The sequence below is a fragment of the Ixodes scapularis genome, unplaced genomic scaffold (genome assembly GCF_016920785.2).
Source record: "Ixodes scapularis isolate PalLabHiFi unplaced genomic scaffold, ASM1692078v2 PGA_scaffold10__122_contigs__length_95168666, whole genome shotgun sequence".
NCBI lineage: Eukaryota > Metazoa > Arthropoda > Arachnida > Ixodida > Ixodidae > Ixodes > Ixodes scapularis.
In genome coordinates, this window is record NW_024609836.1 from 84,774,800 (window position 1) to 84,796,237 (window position 21,438).

Consider the following 21,438-nt stretch of genomic DNA (forward strand, 5'->3'; position numbering starts at 1 on the left):
AGCAGCAGCAGATGTTCCTTATACGTATCTCTTTTCTGTAGAAGTTCTACTGGAGTAGCAATACCACTATGCATACACCTCCTTTTGCCAAGGTGATATTTTTTGTAGGAAATTGCTCCAAAATGTTGCACAAAAATCACCAATAATTCCCAACTTGTCACTCTTCTATGTCTAGTCTGAAACGGCGGCTAAGGGCAACGAAAATGGAGTGAATCTCGGCTGTTCGATACCCAAGGTTGGAGAAACCGTTTATTTCCGCTGTTGAATCTATAGGCTGGTTGGAAGATTTGGGGGCTTCAGACGGGCTTGTAGTCCAACTTGGACTCGAGCTTCTTGTTGTCTGCCACTTTGCGCACCGCCTTCATGAAGTCCTCCTCTATCACATACTCCCGGTCGGCTCTGATGGCGAACATGCCTGCAGCAAAAAGTGGAAGGATTAGTTGACTCGCTGAACCTCCCATGAGCCTATCTACGGCAGAAAGAGAAAAAGAAACCCAGTTTTTTGGACTGCATCGCAGCAAGCTGAAACTCTGAGAATGTGACGTTAGCAGTGATGATAAAGTGTGAAAGTTTGAGCAAATGACGTTACCTGGAATCAAAGATAGAAAAGTAAGATTTCTCTAAAAGCTGACGTGTACCTAAGCCCAAATTTCATATTTGAGATTGTGGGAGCCCGCAGGCACTTGTTTCACTGAAAGAAAGGCTGCAGGCATCCACAATGAATGAATATTGGGCTCGAGTGGATGTCGGCTCATTGAGAATTTTTTTTTATTTTGTATCTTAATCCAGATAACATCATGTGCTCAAACTTTAGAATTTTATCGCCACCGCTATACTCCGCGACAGCTTTTCTTGGCAATGCAGTGGAAGGTACGTCCCGCGTCCCCTCTCCCATTTTGAGTGTACGCGGGCTCTCCTCCTCCCCCACTTCCGGGGAGAGGAGGAGAGCCCGCGCACACTCAAAATCTGTATGCACTTCACACACAAAAACAATGCATGAAGCGTCAGAGTTGTCCCCCGGGCAGCCGAAAGTTACTAACTTATTCTAGTGGGTGGGTGGTACCACCAACAAGCAAAGTACTGTATTCACTCGGAAAAAGGGTAACCTATTTTCGAATAAATGCTTTGCTAGGGCCGGCGGAGTTTGGCGAGAAGGTTGATGGTATACTAGGGCCGTCAAAGAAATTGTGCAAACAAAACTGGCAAAGCGAAACTTCATGCGAGCAACGAGTCTGCGCAAAAGCAAGACACGAGAGGTGCACAACGTACCGGCTTCGGTGCAGACGTTGCGCAAGTCGGCACCGTTGAATCCGTCCGAGAGTTTCACCACAGCCTCCCAGTCTGAAATGAAGGAAGGGAAACGCTGGTCACGGTTCCAAAGTCGTGCGGAAACAAAAGACAGTTGCGCAGAAAGACTCTACTGCATCCCAGCTCTCGGAGGCATCGGGCATGGTTTTGTTCCTCACCGACTTCGCCGTGCTTTGTGATGGGCGCCGCGTGGATCTTCACAATGTCCAGTCTCGCCTGTTCGTTTGGCAGTGGGATCTCTGCATAGAAAGGCGGGCGGCGTTCTGTCAACACCCTTGGAACCGATGGTACAAGCAGTACAAGCACGAGCTCTCGGAGGTCACGGCATGTGCTAATTAATCGTACGACAACAGCAATGCTTTTGGTCACTACATCATTGAGCGTACATCCACCAACACACACTCTCGCCCTAGAGAAATTTGTAGCGTCGGCTGCATCTAGACTTGAGGTGAAACGAAGTATAGCGCGGTGACTCTGAGCACTATGGTTACTAACGGCTTAAGAAACGTAGGGTGCGGCAAGCGCTGGGCGGCGTCTTATCGCTCTGCAGCCAATGAGATTGGGGCATTAGCCGACGAAGATGTCGAAGAGCGAATCATCAACTAAGGAAAGTGAAGACCTAAAGCCATGCCCCCCACATTCCTTAGGCTGCCGGCGACCATGACCAAAGCAGTTAACTTGTATGCCTGCTAACTGCCTTTTCGAGTGAAAGGCAAAGCAGACGTGTTCATATTGTTGCGGCAGCGTAGTCGAACAGTAAACAAATGTTGGGACTGGAATCTTTGGGACAACGAAGGGCGGTGCAACAAGGGAGCGATCATACCGATCTTGCGGTCGAGGCGACCTGGACGCAGCAGGGCAGGGTCGAGGGTATCTGGCCGGTTGGTGGCCATGATGATTTTCACTTGGCCCAAGGAGTCGAAGCCATCCATCTGGTTCAGCAGCTGCGAGGTGGTTGTAGAGACACTTTAGAAAATGTCATATATATCTACACGGGACCTGGTTGCCCCATCCTCTTAGACCTCTAAAGTAAAATGTGTCTTTGGCATACAATATCACATTGCCATGCATTGTGGTGCTTATTTCTTGTTCAACAATCTAACACTGATAGAGGTGACGGTTCCAGAGCCGTATATGTAGAGAGTTTGGCCATTCATTGGGAAGTATAGGAGACAAATGAGGCGCCATTGGCCGAAAGCGGGCTGGGCGTGTTACAGGGCATTTTCAGAAATTCGAATGCGACCAACCAGAAGCCGGAAATAATACCCTGGCGGTGGTCGCGAGAAACAAATCTGATAACTGCATAGGAGTGACTCTCGGTGACTGAAAATATGGTACACGCGATGTTTCAATCAGGCTCGTCCAAAATGATGGTGGAAGAGTGCGACTAGCGGAATGGTCGACATAATCGTTACGCCAAGCGCCAAGAATCTGCCGTCCGAGCGGTCACACTCTGTCCGAGCAAAACAGAGTTGAGCGGCGCATTCGTTTCTCACATCTTTCTGCATGGTCATGATCAAGACAACACATGCACCCTATTTTCAACTACGAAGAGTGACTACACTTCACTGTTACGCACCTATTAAAACCATATACGAACATATACCTTTGATCAGAACTGTTTCTCGCTACCACCGCTAGGGGATTGATTTCGGTTTCTGGTTAGTCAAGAGAGCATGCCAAGCCCTCTTTCCGAGTCCGGCACACGCCCTGGCTCTGCCGGTGCCTCCCATTGACCAAACTCTCTCTACACACGGCTTTGTGTCATTCTAAAGAAAAAAACAAAAAAACAAACGGCAGATTATAAAAAATTGAGGTGGTTTTAGAAGTGACAAGATTAGACAGTACGTTCCAATAAAATAAAATTGCGGCACCAAATCGACACATTCAAAGAAATGAGCTTCAACTCTATAAACTGAGCTGAGCGGTAGCTCGCGCCACCTACCGCTCTCCTGCCTAACTAAATTTCACCACGTCGCCACCTGACGGCAATGCCGATAATCGCAAAAACGTCCAAGCAAAAAATACTAAGCAGAGGTAGTGAGCCGCTCAGTTTCTGTACATTCCGTTCTAAAAACATTAAAAATGAGAACCCAGCTACTTTTTAAGTTTTAGAAGGGTTCTTAGCAGAAGACGAAGGTTCCGCTATATGTCACCAGAATTTCGCCACAGCTGGCCACCGCGCCGACCCCGCCGCCATTTGCATCCCGCCACCCCGCCGCCATTACAAGACGCCCGAGGGAGGCTCTAGTCTTTCACTTGCATCCAAAGTTAATAGCGGGTTTTTTTGTATATCGTCCGCTGTTCTTCCAGTGTCAGTGCTCCATCAATTATGCCTAATCGTTGTTGCGTACCGCACTGCGATTATCGCGTCCGTCTTCCACGCAGCTTGTACTGCGACGAAAATGTAAGTAGCGTAAGAAAAAGCGGGCCCAAGTTTGGGCGTGTTGGTTTCACCGCGACGTGTTCCAATTTTAAACGTCCGGCGGGTCGGACGTTTAAACTTTGAACACGTTCGCTCAGATAAAGTGGCAAGGGGTGGTAGGAGTTTCCCCTGAGCTCCTTAACCTGGCACCAACTACAGATCTCCCGTCCGCTAAGCACGCACAGTTATACCATCTTTCCGATTCGTGGGGACGTTTCGTCGTACGTATTTGCTCTTTTTGTCCTGGGGCCCTTTGTTGCGCTTTTTGGACTCCCACGGGCGACTAGGGAGAAGAAAGTGACGTAGGCGTGAATGAACCTATCTTAGCTCCGCTCACTTTTTCTTTGTTTTCTTCTGCAGAAATTCGTCATCAGCGACCCCACCAATCAACATCCAAAGAGCGTTGTTGATGTCACTTCTTTCTCCACGGTCGCCCTGGGAGTCCAAAGAGCGCAACGTAGGGCCCCTGTGCTCGGGTTTAACTTGTAACACTGCCCGTGACGAGGTCACGTCGCCCAGCCATTATTTGGTATTTTCCGCAGTCCATACCATAATTTCACCTGCTGCCATGTCCAACAAGTAGATATCTGCCTGCTTGCTGCTTATGTAACGAGCAAAAAACCCGCCACGGAAAACTGTTAACTTCGGTTGCTGCATTCGATTGCCATATTCGGTTTACGAGTGTAATCTATTTCAAAACACAACTGGAAGTACATTGCACCACACTTTTCTGCACCAGTGCAGGCCGGTACAACTAAATCGAACGAGAGAAGTACAGGGTGTCACAAATGGAAATTTACACTGTCTTTTTTACCGCAAAAATAAACTAGGCGTCGCCGAACGCCTATTCTCCGGCCAAAGGTAGAGCTAGGGGTCACAACCAGATGCCAAAGTTTCAGCCCGATCCGATAACTCAATCAAAAGTTATAAGTGATTTTCTGAAATTTTCAATGGGAAAATGGCGGCCGACGGAGTTTTCAAACACTTGGGGCTCTATGGCACCAGAAACCGAAAATGGGCTCCATTTTCCCGTTGAAAATTTCAGAAAATCACTTATAACTTTTGATTGAGTTATCGGATTGGGCTGAAACTTTGGCATCTGGTTGTGACCTCTATCTCTACCTTCGGGCGGAGAATGAGCGTTCGGCGACGCCTAGTTTATTTTTGCGGTGAAAAAGACCGTGTAAATTTTCTTTTGTGACACCCTGTATAGATGGAGGTGGATGGATGGCATCAACTATACCACTTGTAACGGGTAATAGATTGCGCCACCTACCCTAAAAAACTTATGCCCCTTGCCTTTAAAATGTTTTCACTATTCCGTCTTATTAAATCATGAAGAAAGCTACAAGTTTAAGAACCGATTTTGTTGTCCCCCCCCACACAAAACAATGCTTGCAAAACCAAGAAAATCAGAATGACAATGATGCTTGGTTCGCACCCGGCACCGCCTAACACGTGCATCGCTTTTGCCCTGCCGTCTCGCAGATATCCCTCCACAGGTTGCCCAAGAACCCAAAGAAACAAAGGTTGTGGCTCGAGGCCATCAAGTTGGAGCGACCGGTCAAACTCCAGTTCGCCAGGGTCTGCTCCCGCCACTTCCTCCAGGACGATTTCCTCAAGAAGATTGTGAGTGGAAAGAAGGTACTGTGCGACGATGCGGTGCCCTCTGTGTTCAACAGGCCGCCCTCCCAGCGGCAGACCTCGAGTTTCGCGGTGGAAAGGTTGGATCTCTCCTCGGAGCAGATGGAATCGGTCGCAGAAGCTCCGACAGCCCTGACCTCCGAACCAGACGGTGCGGACTTTTTGCCGAAACTGACCACGGCGGAGGAAGCTGCGATCGTCGCCGACCTGCACAGCTACGCCAAAAACTACATCTCCATGCCACAAGACGGGGGAGCGGCCAGTTCGGCGCACCGGCAACCCGAGCCCCCGACAGCGGCGGACTCGAGTTGCGAGCAGCTCAACGTCGCCACCGCGGATCCGAGCGACGGAACCACGCCGAACAACGTCGAGCCGATTGAAGACTTGCAGTTGTACTCCATTAAATTAATTCAGATGCTACGAAATGCCGCTGCCACCAATCCAGGAAAACTGCAATGCGGGAATGCGACGGATGACAACGGACCGCCTTCGGAAGGGAACCGGAGGTCAGACTGTTCCAACGATGCGCATCCCACGCACGAGGACACGGCTACCAGCTCTCACCAGTGCTACGAAGACATGCCTACCAGCCCCCCTCGGAGCGACGAATATGCAGTCACTAGTCCTAACCGGCACTACGAGGACTCTGCTACTAGCCCTCTGCGCTACACCGACGACGCGGCTTCGGAAAATGCTTCCGGTGTCGCCTCGGAGGACGAGTGCCAAGAGGGAGAGGCCGAAGAGTTGGAGAAAATGCGGCGTAAGCTGCAGTATGAGAAGCATCGAGTCGCTTGGCTCAAAAGCACCCTGACGAAGCGAGACGAACGCGTAGAAGAACTGCAACGGGAGTGTTTGGGACTAAAGAAAGAAGCCATTGGACTCAGGCAGCAAGTCTTGTTGCTGGAGGCCCAGCAGAGGCATAGTATCTGGGAATCGGCCAAGGTGACCACACCGGTAGTGTCACAGATTATGCTGACCTGCTGTAAGTGTCGCGGTGCCACCTGACAATGGTGTCTGTGAATTTTTTTTTTGGGGGGGGGGGGGGGGGGGGAAGGGAAGGGAAGGGAAGGGGTGAGTGAGTGAGTGGTTGGGATGTCCATGACTTGGGGGGGGGGGGGGGGGGTCAAAAAGCATGTGTATGTTATTGAGTCTGTTGGATTTCGAGAGGGGAGCTGAAGCCCCATAAGCCTCCCATCTGGCTATGCCACTGCCGTTGCGACCCAAGGACAGAAAGGTGATCCTTGTGTTCAGAAACCTTTAGATGAATGGACGAATACTTCCCAAAGTGACGGATCCTGCAAGCCGTTCAACGGGCATTATAAATAGGGTAAAGACTACAAGAAGCTGTGTACACAGTTCAATCGTCACGCACGTTGAGAAACCTTTTTCTTCAGCAACAACGAAGGCAAGATTAAACTCTTACGGTGCTATTTGATGATGCTGAGTAGAACAAAATAGAACACCTTCCTTCCTCCTCCCCTCCCCCCCTCCCCCTTCCCCCCCCCCCCCCGCCGCCTTTTTTTTTTTTTTCTTTTACGAAATAAGTGACGCGGACCTTAACCTGGACGACGAAATTCAAAACTACCAGTAAAATACGCAATAATTTATAACAATGACTCCACGCTTTTCCTCCACTGCTGCGACCTCCTCTCATCTCCGGTTAAGCGTCGGAACTGAAACTGCGCCATTTGTGGAACATGAGGGAAACCAAAGGCCTGTAATAGAGTTTGATTTCAATGAATTTTCCCTAAAGATGTGATAGTAGGGGTGGCAACAGCGCTTTGAACTTTCTTTTGACCAATTCTTGGCACCTGTGACAACGTTCGGAAGAAACCTATATCCCAACCAGCGGTAATACCGTAGCTTTGCAGCCTTTCCCATTTGATTAAGAAGGTGGCAGATAAATGTAAAGTTCCCGAAGTCCTCTTAGCAACTTCTAAGTTACGCTTCTGTGCTTGCGTGAGAGCAAGAAGAAAACATGTAATGTGAGAAATCAAAGAGATTTTCAAATACGTTGCGTGTACCAGACGGAGTTGCGTATAAAAAACGACAGGTCGAGGCATCAATGTTCGAGCTAGGGGACCCTTTCAGTCTTTGAGGTCTACACCATAGGATCACCTTGCAGTTCATAGCTTGAAACGGAGGTGTACAGCCACATCTATTGCTATGAACTGCAAGGTGACCCTAGAGTGCAGACCTCAAAGATTAGGGAAATCCATGAAGCATACCGCATTCATCTATAGTGTCCCCATGTTTGTATTTGTGCACAGTCAATTACGATGTGCAATGAAGAGTTTGAATTCACTAGTGGAATGGGAGTGCAAGTGTAAAACTTGAGTTTTAGTTCCTTTAATTTTTAAATTTGTTAGATATTCTTTAACAGTTAGTTATTATAATTTCACATGGCTGACCGAACAAGTGTCCTGTTACGAATATGTCCTTTTCTTTTTCCCACTTCATTCTATGTAAAGTGAAACCGTGTTCATACGTTTTCAGTTTTCCCGGCTTTTACATTCAAAAGTGTCGGTCCCGCCGAGCTTCTAACAGGAACACATGTATTCATTTTCTGCTAAGTTTAACAGGAACACATTTATTCATTTTCTGCTAAGTGCATTTGCTTTCCCGATTCTTATGTCCAAAGAGCCGCCGACGGTGCCGGCTGATTCACACGATGCATTGATTTGCAGACAAACTGATTACGCAACGACGTGTCCGCGGATCTTCCACCTTCCAAGCGCGTTCACACAGAGGGGGGGACAAGGGGACTATACTCCGTCTCACTTAAACTGTGCACTACAGCCAAACTTACAAGGGAGAGTATATCCAGACCTCTTCAAGAGGAAGGAATGGGGGAATCCCAGCCTTTCTCCCCTTGTTCCTCCTTTCCCTCCTCTTGAACAAATTGCCATACGCTCTCTCCCCCATAGCTTTGGCTGCACTGCACGGTTTTACTGAGACGGAGTATAGGTTTGCCACGAGTGGTTACTTTTCGCCAAATTGGCTACTTTTGGGGTGCTTGGCTACCGAAAACTGAGTTTGGCGGCAAGGTGAAGTTTTGGCTACAATGCCTAGACTTTCAGCAGAACCGCTCGGACGTGTTTTGAAGGCAAAGTCAAAGAAGAATGAGCAATAAAAAAAAGGCTTCATAGTTTTTATTTCAGTTTTTTTAAGGTACGAGTGCAAGTTTCTCTGCCCATGTCTGAAGCAGAATCGGAAGTATAACATCTGAACCGTAACGAGCCTGGCAAGCTTTCTTTTGCCACAGTGACGTCACTGTCCTGGTTGCTCGTTCAGCTCTCCCGAATGCCCCACACTTGGTGTGCGGGAAAGCAGCCATGTGTGCTGCTTTCCCGCACGCATAACTTTTGTCCCCCTTGCGACTTATCTTTTTCCCCGAAGCTAGACTCGGACCACTTCCCTCTCTGCTTGCCCAGCAGGAAGATGTAAAGGGTGTGTCAAGGATCAAACAATGTCGAACCTAGACGCGACAAGAAGCGCACGCTGCGCAGCACACATTTCTGCAAACGGTGCATTTAGAAAATTAAGCGTGTGGCATTCCGAACCAGCTGTGTAAAATACCCATTGGGAAGTGCATTTCCCCAAATTCAGGAGCGCGGCACGTTGCTCTCGCATCATAGGACCCCAGCTTGACGGGCGTGATCGCTTCAGCTTCAAAGTAAGTTATTTGTTTTACAGCATTTTCCCAACTCAGAATAACCTACATCGCCGCGAGGCATTATTGGAAAAGGTCAGCTACATAATTTATTTTTTAGGAACACAAGTAGTACAAAGATGCACTATACTTCTGTGAGGACTGCAATTTAACAAAAGAAAACACCACTGAGCACCAGAGAATGTCTTAAAAATTTGCTGTGAACATGTCTATTGGAAACTTGCTCTACTCTTCTATAGTTTTTGGCAAAAAAAATGAAGTGGAAGTATCAGTGTGACAGGTATGGTCTGATTTTGTGTGGGTGATCTCTTCCTGACACACAAAAAGGTTCCAGTAAAAAGCATTGCCGAAAAATTCTGCCGAAAAAGCTTTCTGTATTTACTGAGTTTCTATCAGTGTAGGGCCTCCTCCGTGTTAGTGACACTCGCAAGTTTATATTCGTTTAATGCAAATGTAGCACATTAATTCTGTATTTTTTCAAGTGTCTATTAAATAAATTTCATGCAGGTTTTAAACAAGTGAAGCGTATTCCATGCACAGACGAATAAAAGTAAGGTTTTCTTAACTAATCTTGAAGCCTGTCGAATATTTTTTCATGTAAAATTTAGCGCACACATAGCCTTCAGAGCTATCGTTTCAACGTGTCCCTTCCATAATAAATCACTGGATAACGTAACACCCAGATATTTTAAACTCGAGCTAACTTTAATAATCTTATTTTTTATTATTGTGCTTTTACGCAGAAAAATACAATATTGTAACTAACGGATCAATTTGGAATACTGAAAACGGCCTAATACTCGTGAATACAATTTTTCGGTGAAAAGTTTGTGAAAATATGATTATGTGAGTAAACCACCTCGTGATGAAGAATGTAGAGCATACCACTCTTCATCGTAATATGTTGTGCCTCTGAAATAGTCGTTTATTAATTCCAAAGCGATCTCGCGCGCTTACTGCAGAAGACATCATCGACATACACAGTCCCAGATGAAGTGCTCCAGAAAATGACAGTAAATTATTCCGGGGCCAGCAGCATCTACGACTAAATAAATTTAATTGAAGGGATCGAAGAGTTCTAAATAAAAAACTTTCCACGGTTGAGGTCAGTTGTGCTTGCCTGCATGCACGATTACGCACATTTGGAGGTGCATGCTGTAAAATGAAGACAGCTATCTATATTTAGCCTCTTTATAGTGTTTTATTTTTGCACGCTATCTTATAACTTTATATTGTGCATATTGACTTGCTTGACGTCCCATCGGACGTCACGCGATGTCTGACAGGAATCGCATGAACTGCACAATTTGCTGTATCGGCACAGCTGACAACGGAGTTCATAGCGGATTCCCCCGTTTTTGTCCATGTTCTGCATGCGCGATATCCGCTCCCGTAACATGCGAGTTGTTTTAGAGCGTCTGATGCACCGCGAAATGTGAATCTGCTGCATCCGTAATATGCGGTATCCGTTCCCGTGACGAAGTTTGTAGCGGATTCCTGCATTTTTGTCCGCGATTCCACGCAAGCTGGTACCACGTGTGTATCGTGTCGTAAAATATGATTCTGCCGCGTTCAAGATCTGCGGTGTTTGTTCCCGTAACATACGAGTTTGTGGCGGAGTCCCGCATTTTTGTCCGCGATTTGCGCATGAAGTATCGGTTCCCGTGACAGGCAAGTTTGTAGCGGGTTCCCACGTGTTAATTGCACCATAAAACTTGAATCTGCTACGTCTGCGATTTGCAGCGTTCGTTCCCGTGAAATGTGAGTTCTTGACCGGTTTCCGCGGGTCCTTCACACCTTGAAATACGAATCTCCTGCGTCTGCAACCTGCAATATCCTTTCCCGTGACGCGGGACTTTGTAGCAAATTCCTGCATGTTCATGGCGTCGTGAAACACGAATTTCCGGAGTCCGCAATCTGCAGTACCAGTTCCCGCGTCACGTGGTTTGTAGCCGGTACCGGGGTGTTTATCATTAGTTTTTGATAAAGTTTTGCTGTGGTATCCCCAAAGATAGCCCTCGCAATGTTTTTCACCACTTATCTCTACATTTCATTTTGGGTGGGCATTCTTTCGGAACTTTACGGTATTTCAGTTTTTACTACGAATGTTTACAAACTTTTTCTGCGCCAACTTGATTTAACAAATACGAAACTTTGCGCAAAAGAAATTGTTTCGTTACAGTTGCTGGTTGTCTCATTTCTACAGGGTGAAACAAGGAGACGCCAGGCTCTTTAAATCGACCGGAAAATTCGGTTTCTTAACCTATCGCGCTACGACTTTGTGCAGCGTCGCCCACAGATGGTGCATTTTTTTTTTGTAAATTTTGCAAAGAGCGAACTTACCTGAGGAAAAAGGCTTAGCTCTTATGGAAACGCACCGACGCCACCGCTCTGCAAACAACACGGCGCCGTTTCGCACGGGAAACAAGAGATGGCACAACAAACGCCGCCAACGAACGAGCGTACGGCACAGAGAGCTGCGAGAGCAGGCTTTTTTAGCGAACAATCTTTTCGACTCAAAAGCGGCGCGCGTCCCGCAGGCGGCGACAGTCGCAGAAATAAAAAAGACAGGCGCGGTAACAGCAAGAAACTGCAGTTCCTTGTCTGCTAAAGGGCCGGCTCTCGGCGTCGTCTGATCGTTCAATGGCGGCAGTTGGCGTCGCGACCACTTGCGCCATCTCTTGTCTCCCGTGCGAAACGGCGCCATGGGGTTTGCAGACCGGTGGCGTCGCTGCGTTTCCATAGGAGCTGAGCCTTTTTCTTTCTTTACTTTTTCCTCAGGTAAGTTGGCTCTTTGCAAATTTTACAAAACAAATGCACCATCTGTGGGCAACGCTGCACAAAGTTGCAGCGCGATAGGTTAAGAAACCGAATTTCCCGGTCAATTTAGAGAGCCTGCCGTCTCCTTGTTTCACCCTGTAGTGCTCCCAAATGGCATTCTCATTCCTTACATTTTCCGAGATCGTTAACTTTTATTCTCCCGGTCCCCTGAAAGGCGTATCAACGAAGTTCTACTGTGTTGAAGAAGATAAGAAAACAAATTCGTGAGTCAGCATTGCCCAAGTTTTTCGTCTACTTGTCCTTGTGTCTTTTTTTTTTTTTGCACTGTTTCCTTTTGTTATCGAAACCCAAAGAGGTTCTGAAAAAAGTCTAGATAGGAGCGGAATCTGTGAATTTGTATAGGACAATTATTTGCCTCCAAACAATCATCAAACATGTGCAAAAACTAAAAATGACCATCCAACAGTGCCAAGCGTCATGTCGGGAACAGACTTTCGGCCTCCCAGCGCATGCCACTTCATGAGCACGGTCACATACAAAGGGACACAGACATGTTTAAAGAAGTCGGGAGTCGTGGCAAGTTGTGGCGTGTGTGTCAACAGATTGGATAAGAGTTCAAAATGGATGAGCGCCGTGCACTTTGCCCGACACTGAGATAGCACTGCGACACTGCCATCACCAAAGTTAGGCAAGACCACAAAGCTGTCACATTAACGTGAGCAAACTAGAAAAAAATCAAAAGCAAAGCCTAAGTGACTACTAAAGAGAGTTGGCACAGATGGATAGGTGCTAAACCGCTGCACCACGAAAAAGCTGTGTGTGTTTGCACATACAGTAGGGGTCTTTACAAAAAAAGACTTTGCCCGTCATCGGGAATCAAACCCCGGACCTCTCGCTTCGTATTCCGACGCTCTACCTCCGCGCCAGTGGAACGGGTTTGACGGGTAAGCTGCCACAAAACACTCCCCCCCCCCAACATTGACAGGGGTCGCGTACGTTTCTAAATCTGAACTTACTTCGATACTTCTCATAAAGCTGACTGACACAGTCGCGCGTCATGCGTTTGTGACGGCAACCGTAATAGATTACACCAAAAGTCAAACGACTTGAACAGGCTAAATGGATCCAAACAGGTCGACACAAACGCACAAAGCAGTCTACGTCAGTCAATTTTACGCGCAGCGTCGAGGCAAGTTCAAACTCGCGTCGACGCGATACTGCATGCCACCGACTGCGTCCATTCCCGTAGTAAAACTCGACTCAGGCCGAGCAAAACGTCACATACCTCCATCAGCGTCCTCTGAATTTCCCTGTCCGCAGACGTGCCTTCGGAAAATCGGCGGCCCCCTGCAACGGGTGAAAGGAGATTTTCTTTCGGGGAGCCGTTGGGAAAAAAACGGAACGGCACGATAGCCACCCTTCTAAACCCAGTCGACCAAATTGGCGGTCGCCATGACTCGGGCACAAGGCGCGCGACTAGATCCGAGTTTGCGCCGAATGTCGATGCAGCACGCATTCTCGATTCGAGCCAAGCCGCGTTCGCTCCAAAGACTATTGCAGCCTTCATGTCCCTAACATGCTCAAAGTATGCGATTAAACTATGCAAGCCTCAGAGGGACAGCAGCTGCTAGAGGGAGCGCACTCTTAGAAAGGGTCTATCGCCGCACGAAAAAGCACAGACAAGCAGTCCGACGGCCGCCACTGACCGATGGCGTCGATCTCGTCCATGAAGATGACGCAGGGCTGGTGGTCGCGGGCGTAGTTGAACATCTCCCGGATGAGCCTGGCACTCTCGCCGATGTACTTGTCCACAATGGCGCTCGAGACCACCTGCACCAAGCACCAGAGGGCACCGTGTGACTCTTCCCACTCGACAGTGTGTACCCATATCTGGAACCCCTTTGCAAGCACGCTTTAAGTTTACTTCACTTTATAACCTTCGCACTGTGTTTTATTTGGAACAAAATGCAATAAAAACTGCCGGTAAACAAGTAGTTCGGAAACAAAGCCCTAAAGCACAAAACCCTATCTGCAAATATGTGGCATTTCTCCTAAACAATTACTAACCAAAGCAAAAAAAAAAAAATTGTTTTTTGAATGCGTGTGGTTGGCAAACGTGTTGGGGGAAGTGGTAGCGCCACTTGCCTTGAGGAAGTTGGCGTCGATCTGAGTGGCGACGGCACGTGCCAGCAGGGTCTTGCCGGTACCCGGGGGTCCGTACAAGAGGCAGCCTTTGGGAGGGGTGATGCCCACTCGCTGGAACAGCTCGGGATTCAGCAGCGGTAGTTCGATCACCTGCGCGGGAAGGGCGGCGTTTCGTCGGGGTGACACTCCCTCTTTTCGTTTTGAGAGGACGTCGGCTGCAATATTACGGCAAAACTTTTACGCGAATTTGTGGAGTGGACAAAAAAAGTGAAAAGTGCATGGACGACCATAGCTTTGATTGCGCCGCTCTAGCGCACAACAAAAACAATACGGTTAAAGAGAAGCTTCCACAGACCATTCAGTATTGCTGGGGCACAAAGCGAAGCAACCTCCTTTCCAAGAGGCTCAAGGAGTCGTAGCTATAACTGGGAAGGCTAGCGTAGCTTTCGCAGTGCTCCAACGCTATCAAAGCTACTTGCGCGTTTGAATTAGACGCAAGACGAAGCCACATGCTCTCGCAGCAGCGCAGGACTGCAGTGCTGTGAGAGCTATACTAGCCTTAACAATGTAGAAAATAACTGATGCTGAGTATAGACACTGGAAAGAAGAGCAAAGAACCTGCAAATGTGAAACAAAAGAAAATGAACTCGCTAAGATGGCACAAATTTGTCTTTTTTTAATGCGTGTGTGTGTCTGTGTTTTGATCAGACTTTTCGACATCTTTTCCCCCTCCATGAGCCGCCACATTCTCAGCGGGCGGGAAACGCCAAGAGCTATACCGTAATATCACAAGTCATTGCCCACCCCTCGCCGCATGAAATTAATAAAAAAAAAAAAAGCGCGGTGGGCCATGTCTTGGTGGGTGAGCATCAAATATTTAGAAAACGCTATAAAAAAAATAAACGGCAATTTTTCTGTACTTATCTAGCACGGCTGCACAAGAGATACATTGAACTAATTCGCATAAGTTTCATTTGTTTTATGCAAGAAATGCTCATGAAAGAACATTTTACTATCGGAAAGCCTGTTGCTTGCACACATGCAATGAACACTGCCGATCGGCATACAGTGAGATTGTTTCTTCCGTGAAAGCATGCTTCTAACATCGCTATGTTCTCTTCGTTTGTTAAAAGAAAAAGTCAACAAGAAAATAGAAAAACCAACCAGGTGCAACGGGACTGAGTGTGGGAGAAACAAGCGACGAAGGGCAATGCTGGGGATGCGGGAAAGCCGGCAAGAGCATTGGCAAATACTTTGGCGTCGGGCCAAGTTGGGCGGCTTGTCCATCGCAAGGAGCAGGCTCTTGTGCAACTTTCTTGTTTGGTACATACATGTGCGTGTTCGTGTGCGACGTGCTATCAATGTGGGTTGAGGTGGCGTAACTGCATGGTGCAGATGGCGGAGCTCGAAATGGTACGCTTTACAAACGTCTGTGTGTGTGGCGTTCCAGCAAATATTTATTTACCCGTTGGCTTTGTCTCGAGCATTGCACAAGCTTACCAACCGCGGTCGCGACATTCTGGAAGAACGATTAGGTATTTTCGGTGACCTTATTTCAATGGAAAGGGATTCTGACCTGACATCTTTGATCCCACACCCCGCGGTTACATTCCAGGATATGGGGCGTTCAATGACCTCGCAATCCCTGAATGCGTTACTGCTTGTGTTACCTTTCCGACTACTTTTTTGTCCGAACAAACTTTATCGTTAAAAAAATTAATTTTTATTTTGTTATCTCCGTCGTTTTCCTTTTGCATGAATGCACTCAAACTTCGGGGTCGCGGAAATTGGGGAGGAAATGCGTAAACAATGCGAAGTGTCTTTGCCTTGTTTATTTTACTTAGTCACGGACGTCCTCCAACCGTGAGGTCTGTGGCCACATCATTCAAGTAGGTTCAATGTTCGCGGATCGCAAAGTTTGCATTGGAGTATTTGTAGAGGTGGGCAATGACTCGGGGATGGACAATGACTCGACATATTACTCTAGTCTGTTGCAGGTCAAGGCAGGACAGGCACCTCCTATTAAAGCACTTTGCTCACTATGCTCTGCTAAAGTGAAACGAGTGGAGGGCTTTATGAAAAAAGCTCATCCTGCTAATCAAACTACAGTGGCAACGCCGGGCAGAGCAGTGCGCCCCCATCACCCCACCTCTCGTAGCTCCCTGATCTGCTCCCCGAGTCCTCCAATCATGGAGTATGAGATGTTGCCGGGGTCCTCGTGCGACATGTTGTACACCAGGGGGTCCACCTCCCGCGGCAGGTACCTGCGGAAAGACCAGCCCCAAAGGTACCGTCAGTTTCTTCCGCACCCATTATCACATCCAAAAACTGCTGGTTCTCCGTCGGGTAAGTCGAGCTTAGGGCCAGTCAAGTAGCTTTCGTTCAGCTTGCCCAATAAAATCTAAACCTAAAAGAGAGAGAAAGAAACAATCTAAGATGTCAATAAAAAAAGTTTCACATTTCTGGTTCCAAGTATAATTTCCTAAACTTCATGCAACACAAAAAAGAAAAAAAAAATTTATTCATATTTAAATACTATCCAGGATATTGCGCTTGTCTCATAACATTGTCTCATTTGTCTTTTTCAAAACTTTTTTGGTGCATCACAAAAAAGACGGCCTGGTTTGTTTTGGGCACCCGAAAATAAAAGTTATTATCATAATAGTTACTATTAATTTCGTCAGGTCCACCTCAGTGGATTAATCATCAAAGCATGACCAAGTTCACGAGAGGTGGGGAAAAAAGTTAGGGCTAGTTGGGTCTCTAATCTTTTCGAGTGCTTTTCATTTCTGTCCACATGGCCAAAATGTGTTCCAGCTTCAGGGGTGGAACTCATGAAATGTATTTGGGAGCAGCCACGGGAGCAGCTGAAACCGCTGTTTTGGAGCAGGTTGGGAGCAGCTAAAACTACATTCTGGAGCAGGCTAGGAGCAGCTCAGATCAGTTTTCACTGCACTTCAGCTTGTGTCTTAGACGAGCACGGGAGCAATTTCAATTGTGCTTAGCAGCACAGATGAACATGAGTGGTTAGGGACCTAGGTAATGGGATAACAGTGTAACAGATGCCAAAACTTGAAACTTTGTAAGCCTTAATGAGAATCAAAAAGCAAGTACCGTATGTTTCTGAAGATGGTGTCCTTGATACTTTCTGAGTGGCTTTCAGCTGCTCAAAATGCAAATCAGCACTGCTTATCGCACAACCCACACGTGCTCGACATAGTAAATATATGTGCGAACCACGTGACGTGCGTAAGCAACGGACGTGCAGTTGCGTGGGGGACCAGGGCAACAAATTTCGAGTTTATCCTATTGTGCAACTCAACATCGAAGCAGCAGACTACAATTAACGGAGTTATCGTATTCAAAGCGATTAGCGGGAGCAAGGTTAAAGTACGCCGAGCAGAACTACCGCTCGCGTGACAGCAGCTGGCAGGCAAGGTTTCGGATCGGACCGCGTTTCAGTTCTATCAAATCGCAATTATCTTGCGGGAATGCGGTTTCAACTTCTAACGATGAAGTACTAAAAGGAGTATTTTGCTCATTTGGTTTCGATTGGCTGACGTCCGGATCCCGGGCTGCAGAGCCTCAGGCAAACGGACGCTTAACGACTCGACCTCACCTCGGCCGACTTGCTTAACAGCTTATGGTTGAAGAATAACAGTCCACTCGCAGGTGTAGCGATTCGAATCCGATCCCCGAGTTTTTTCGCGCGCTTCCGACTCGGGATACACAGGGAGAATAAACAGAACAAAGGATTGCAAGGCCGACCAAGCTAAACGGGCTAATTGATGCCAATCGAGTCGATAGGAACCGAAACCAAGACAAAATACTTTTTTTTGGCGCACGTTGTGCGATTTGGTGCATAATGGCGCAAGGTATTGGCTGTGGCGCAGTTTCCGTGAAATGGCGCAGAATGGCGCAGACAAATGCGTCTGGCGCAAAATGGCGCAAATGGCGCAGCCGTTCCACCCCTGAGCTTTGGGGAAAGCTTAATGGGGGCACTCCGCCAATTGTTTGAACTACCGAAACTGACTACTTTTTCTGAAGGCTCGAGCTTTACCTTTCCCAGCATGCTATTTAGTATGTCCGAATACACAAAAGCTATTGAGAAAAAGGCAAATCAACACAATGCCAAAATCAACACTTATAATCAACGTGAAAAAGAAAACAAGTAAATCGCGTGCGTTTTTTTTCGCTGTCGGGCGCATGCTGCTGTGAGCTTCCACGTCATTAATTACAACAACACTTCAGCGGCCCCAAGTTACACAGCAATGTCCTGGTTTCTTGGTCCTGCCATATAGCATAGGGCCCCTGATGATCACTTGGAAACAAGTTCTACCGCCCAAGTGGTGAACTTGTGCCTGCCGCTGGCGCCACTTTCTCGGTAATGTCGGTGGAGACTTTCAGTCGGGGAAAAAGGATGAGGACAAGAATGAAACATTCGATGACGTTTAGGAAAAAAATTACTTTAGCGTAATACCCGGGTTTGTTCAGCTCTGTCTATTGACGTGTTCGGCTAATTTCAGGGCAAATCGGTGACCATGAAAAGAAAGATTGTAGAAGGTTGACCATAATCAGCCAGGGCGCACAGAATGTGTCCCCCACAAGCCATGCTTTGTGTGTCGTTTGTGCTAGATTTTTTATTCCTTTTATTATTTATCTAGTTTTATTTCTTTCTTATTACATTTTTATTTACTTATTTATTTCGGTTCAAAATGCGCCATCCTCGTCGGCACCTTTTCACGTATATGAAATAATTTTGTCTTGGAGAGCAGCTGTGCCATGCAGCTCAGTGGTTATGGTATCGAACTGCCACCACACCGGTCTGGGTTCAAGCCTGGCTGGGGTGTCTTTCTTCTGATGATCTTGCGTGGGCCTTTGTAAGCTTCGGGTGTAACCTCAACGTCGTCCGACGCCCCAAGCATGTCGGTCATTCATGATGCTTGTTCCTGAGGCTCATTCGTGACGCTCGTTTATGACAGTTTTCTCATAGAAAACTCATAAAACACAACCTGCGTTAAAGGCTTTTGAAGACGTTAAGGTTACCTCATGATGGTGAGAGTGGTCATGTCCAGGGCCACCCGCGTCCCCGACTTGAGCTTGGCCTTGTCCAGCTGGCGCCTGCAGCCCACGACGTACCTCGGACCGTTCGTGGCCTTCACAATGACTGCACAAGGTAGAAAGCACATCAGTCTTTCGTTCGGTGCCTCCAAAGCAGGTATACCCCCAAAGAGACACAATTCGCCATGGGCATTAAAGGGACGCTGAAGCACTGTTAAAGAAATTTCACTTAAAAGCGGACTTCTATAGTTTTTTTGTCCCATGAATTCAGACTTAACTTGGGCAAAAGTAAATGTAAACTGTATTTAAAATATGTGCAATGATTGCCGCAGTGTGTACGGCGAGCCTCTCTGTGACTTCTCATTCATCCAAAGTATCACGACATCAAGCCCCCGAGGCAGCTTAGTGAAGAACGAGAATCATCTGACCCCACCGATTATTTCATTTTGGCCAATTCTTTTTACCATGCTATCGCGCTGTCCTGTGCTTGGCATAACGCAACGGGCGGGGATACGTCAAAATTTTAATTGGCGATTACGACGTTCCTCCTAATAAGATTCAAAGAAAACATAGGACAGTTTGTAAGGTGCCTACATTAAAACTTTAAGATTTTTCAAATTCGTAAACCTCTTCAGCTTCTCTTTAGGTTTTTGACGTAGAATGCATTACAGGGCTAGTTTCCAAGCTTAGATTGTTGCGAAAACACGATAACACGTAGAACTCATACAATATTTACGCCACGAGTCACAATATAGATTTGGATTCATTCTGTCGCTAGCGTGCCTGCTCAAATAAAACTGGCTTTTATGCGAGGTCGGCCTCACAATGACGTTTAAATAGAAGGAGCGCGGAGGAGAGGTACGCCCACCGTATACCTCTTTCACAAACGCTAAAGAAAAGAAGCAAAAGGAAAATGTGGCGAGCAGGATGGCCGCTAAGCTGCATCCACGGTTCCATCTAAATCACATCTTGCAGCATAAATGCCGCATTAAATATATTGGTTGTTTTTTTAGAGAACATGTATGTGGCCATCTAGGCAGTCTAAATAAAAATATATTGCTCTAAGTTTTTGAACTCACTACAAAGATTGGCGAGACTGGTGGCACAAACATTTACTTCGCTGAAAAACATGCAAGTTTCGAGACACCCAAGAAGTGCAACAGTATAAGCGACCGTACGACACTCACACTTTTCTTCCGTGAGCTGCTTGAGCACCTCGCCCACAATCTGGAAAGAAGGGGAGACGATTCGCGATTTGTAACCACATTCTCCCAAGACAGCCAGCTGACGCAGCACACACCTGCCCCACACTCTGCAGGGCCTTGAGGTCGTTCTCAGATTTCTCATACTGCTTGTTCAGCTCCTTGAGCTGCTCCCGCACTGAAACAGGTGACAAAGGGGTTCAGCATTCATTCAGCATTCAGCCCAGCCACCTACTACTTTTGGCACTACCAACCAGCGGTGTAGCCAGGGGAGGGGCTTAGGGGGCTTCAGGCCCTCCCCTCTCCTCCCGACTCTGACCTTCCCACACCTCAAGTCATGAATATCCCAGGCACCTAAACTCCCTCCTCCTCCTCCCACTCCCCCCCAAAAAAAAATTCCTGCCTACGCCACTGCTACCAACATCTATGGCCAGAACACATAAGAGCAACGTAGTGGAACACATACAATTTTACACGACACAAACAATTCCCACCAGAATAGATGAAACAAGCCTTCAGAGGTGATACAGGCAAGTTGTTAAAGTAATTTCGATCCCTTAGAAAGTAACCTAAGCGCTAAGAGACATGGATAACTTCATCGGATCAGAGTAGGACTTCGCTATTGAGCAACTCATTGGGAGTAAAGCGCTACGCGGTTACGCAGTCACCGTTTCGATGTAAGTGCGACACGGCACCAAACACTTTTGCTGATTGCAAGTTCTAATAACGGTCAGGCGATGCGAGGAACACTCGCGACGAGCGTCAAAGGACGGTATTTGAAACCTTCGTGAATCAGCAAATTTCCAGCCGGGAGCGAGGCGTCCCTGCCTTCTCGTTTTCCAGAGCGAACAGGTCACGTCGAAGCTTCTTACTTTCTTTGAGCCTGCTCTCGATCTCCTTGTGTTCCGTCAACTTCTTTCGGTAATCTTCCAGACATTTCTCCCTCGCTTGTTCCCCGGTCGGAGGCACAGCAGGCAGAGTCGTCACCGTAGCAGCGGCCATTTTCTCAAGCGCTCTGTGTTGGTGTATGAACGCTGCGGACGTACAAAGCTCTGACGGCTCTGATCTGAGTAAAATGCAACGAGGTAGTTGGTAAAATGACGGGTTATATTTTTTGTTGGGCGGTAGCTCGCGTCATCTGAGCGTAGTAACTACCTAAACACACTGACAAAGTACCATAGAGTTCAAAGTACGTATCA

The 21,438-nt window shown here is 47.3% G+C and overlaps 2 protein-coding genes across 2 annotated transcripts; one reads left to right on the forward strand and one right to left on the reverse strand.

Annotated features, from left to right (window-relative positions):
- Positions 1-236: 236 nt before the first annotated feature.
- LOC115314997 (26S proteasome regulatory subunit 10B) lies at positions 237-21,312 on the reverse strand. Its single transcript, XM_029974200.4, has 12 exons — positions 21,112-21,312; positions 20,338-20,417; positions 20,225-20,264; positions 19,023-19,143; positions 16,126-16,240; positions 13,977-14,126; positions 13,538-13,661; positions 13,117-13,178; positions 2,132-2,252; positions 1,467-1,547; positions 1,270-1,341; positions 237-415 (listed from the first exon to the last, which is right to left on the reverse strand). The coding sequence occupies exons 1-12, from the start codon at positions 21,239-21,241 to the stop codon at positions 297-299; spliced, it is 1,215 nt and encodes a 404-aa protein (XP_029830060.1). The 5' UTR covers positions 21,242-21,312; the 3' UTR covers positions 237-296.
- LOC120837904 (peroxynitrite isomerase THAP4) lies at positions 3,529-6,392 on the forward strand. Its single transcript, XM_040207542.3, has 2 exons — positions 3,529-3,715; positions 5,222-6,392. Exons 1-2 carry the CDS (start codon positions 3,641-3,643, stop codon positions 6,380-6,382), a joined length of 1,236 nt encoding a protein of 411 aa, XP_040063476.2. The 5' UTR covers positions 3,529-3,640; the 3' UTR covers positions 6,383-6,392.
- Positions 21,313-21,438: the final 126 nt, after the last annotated feature.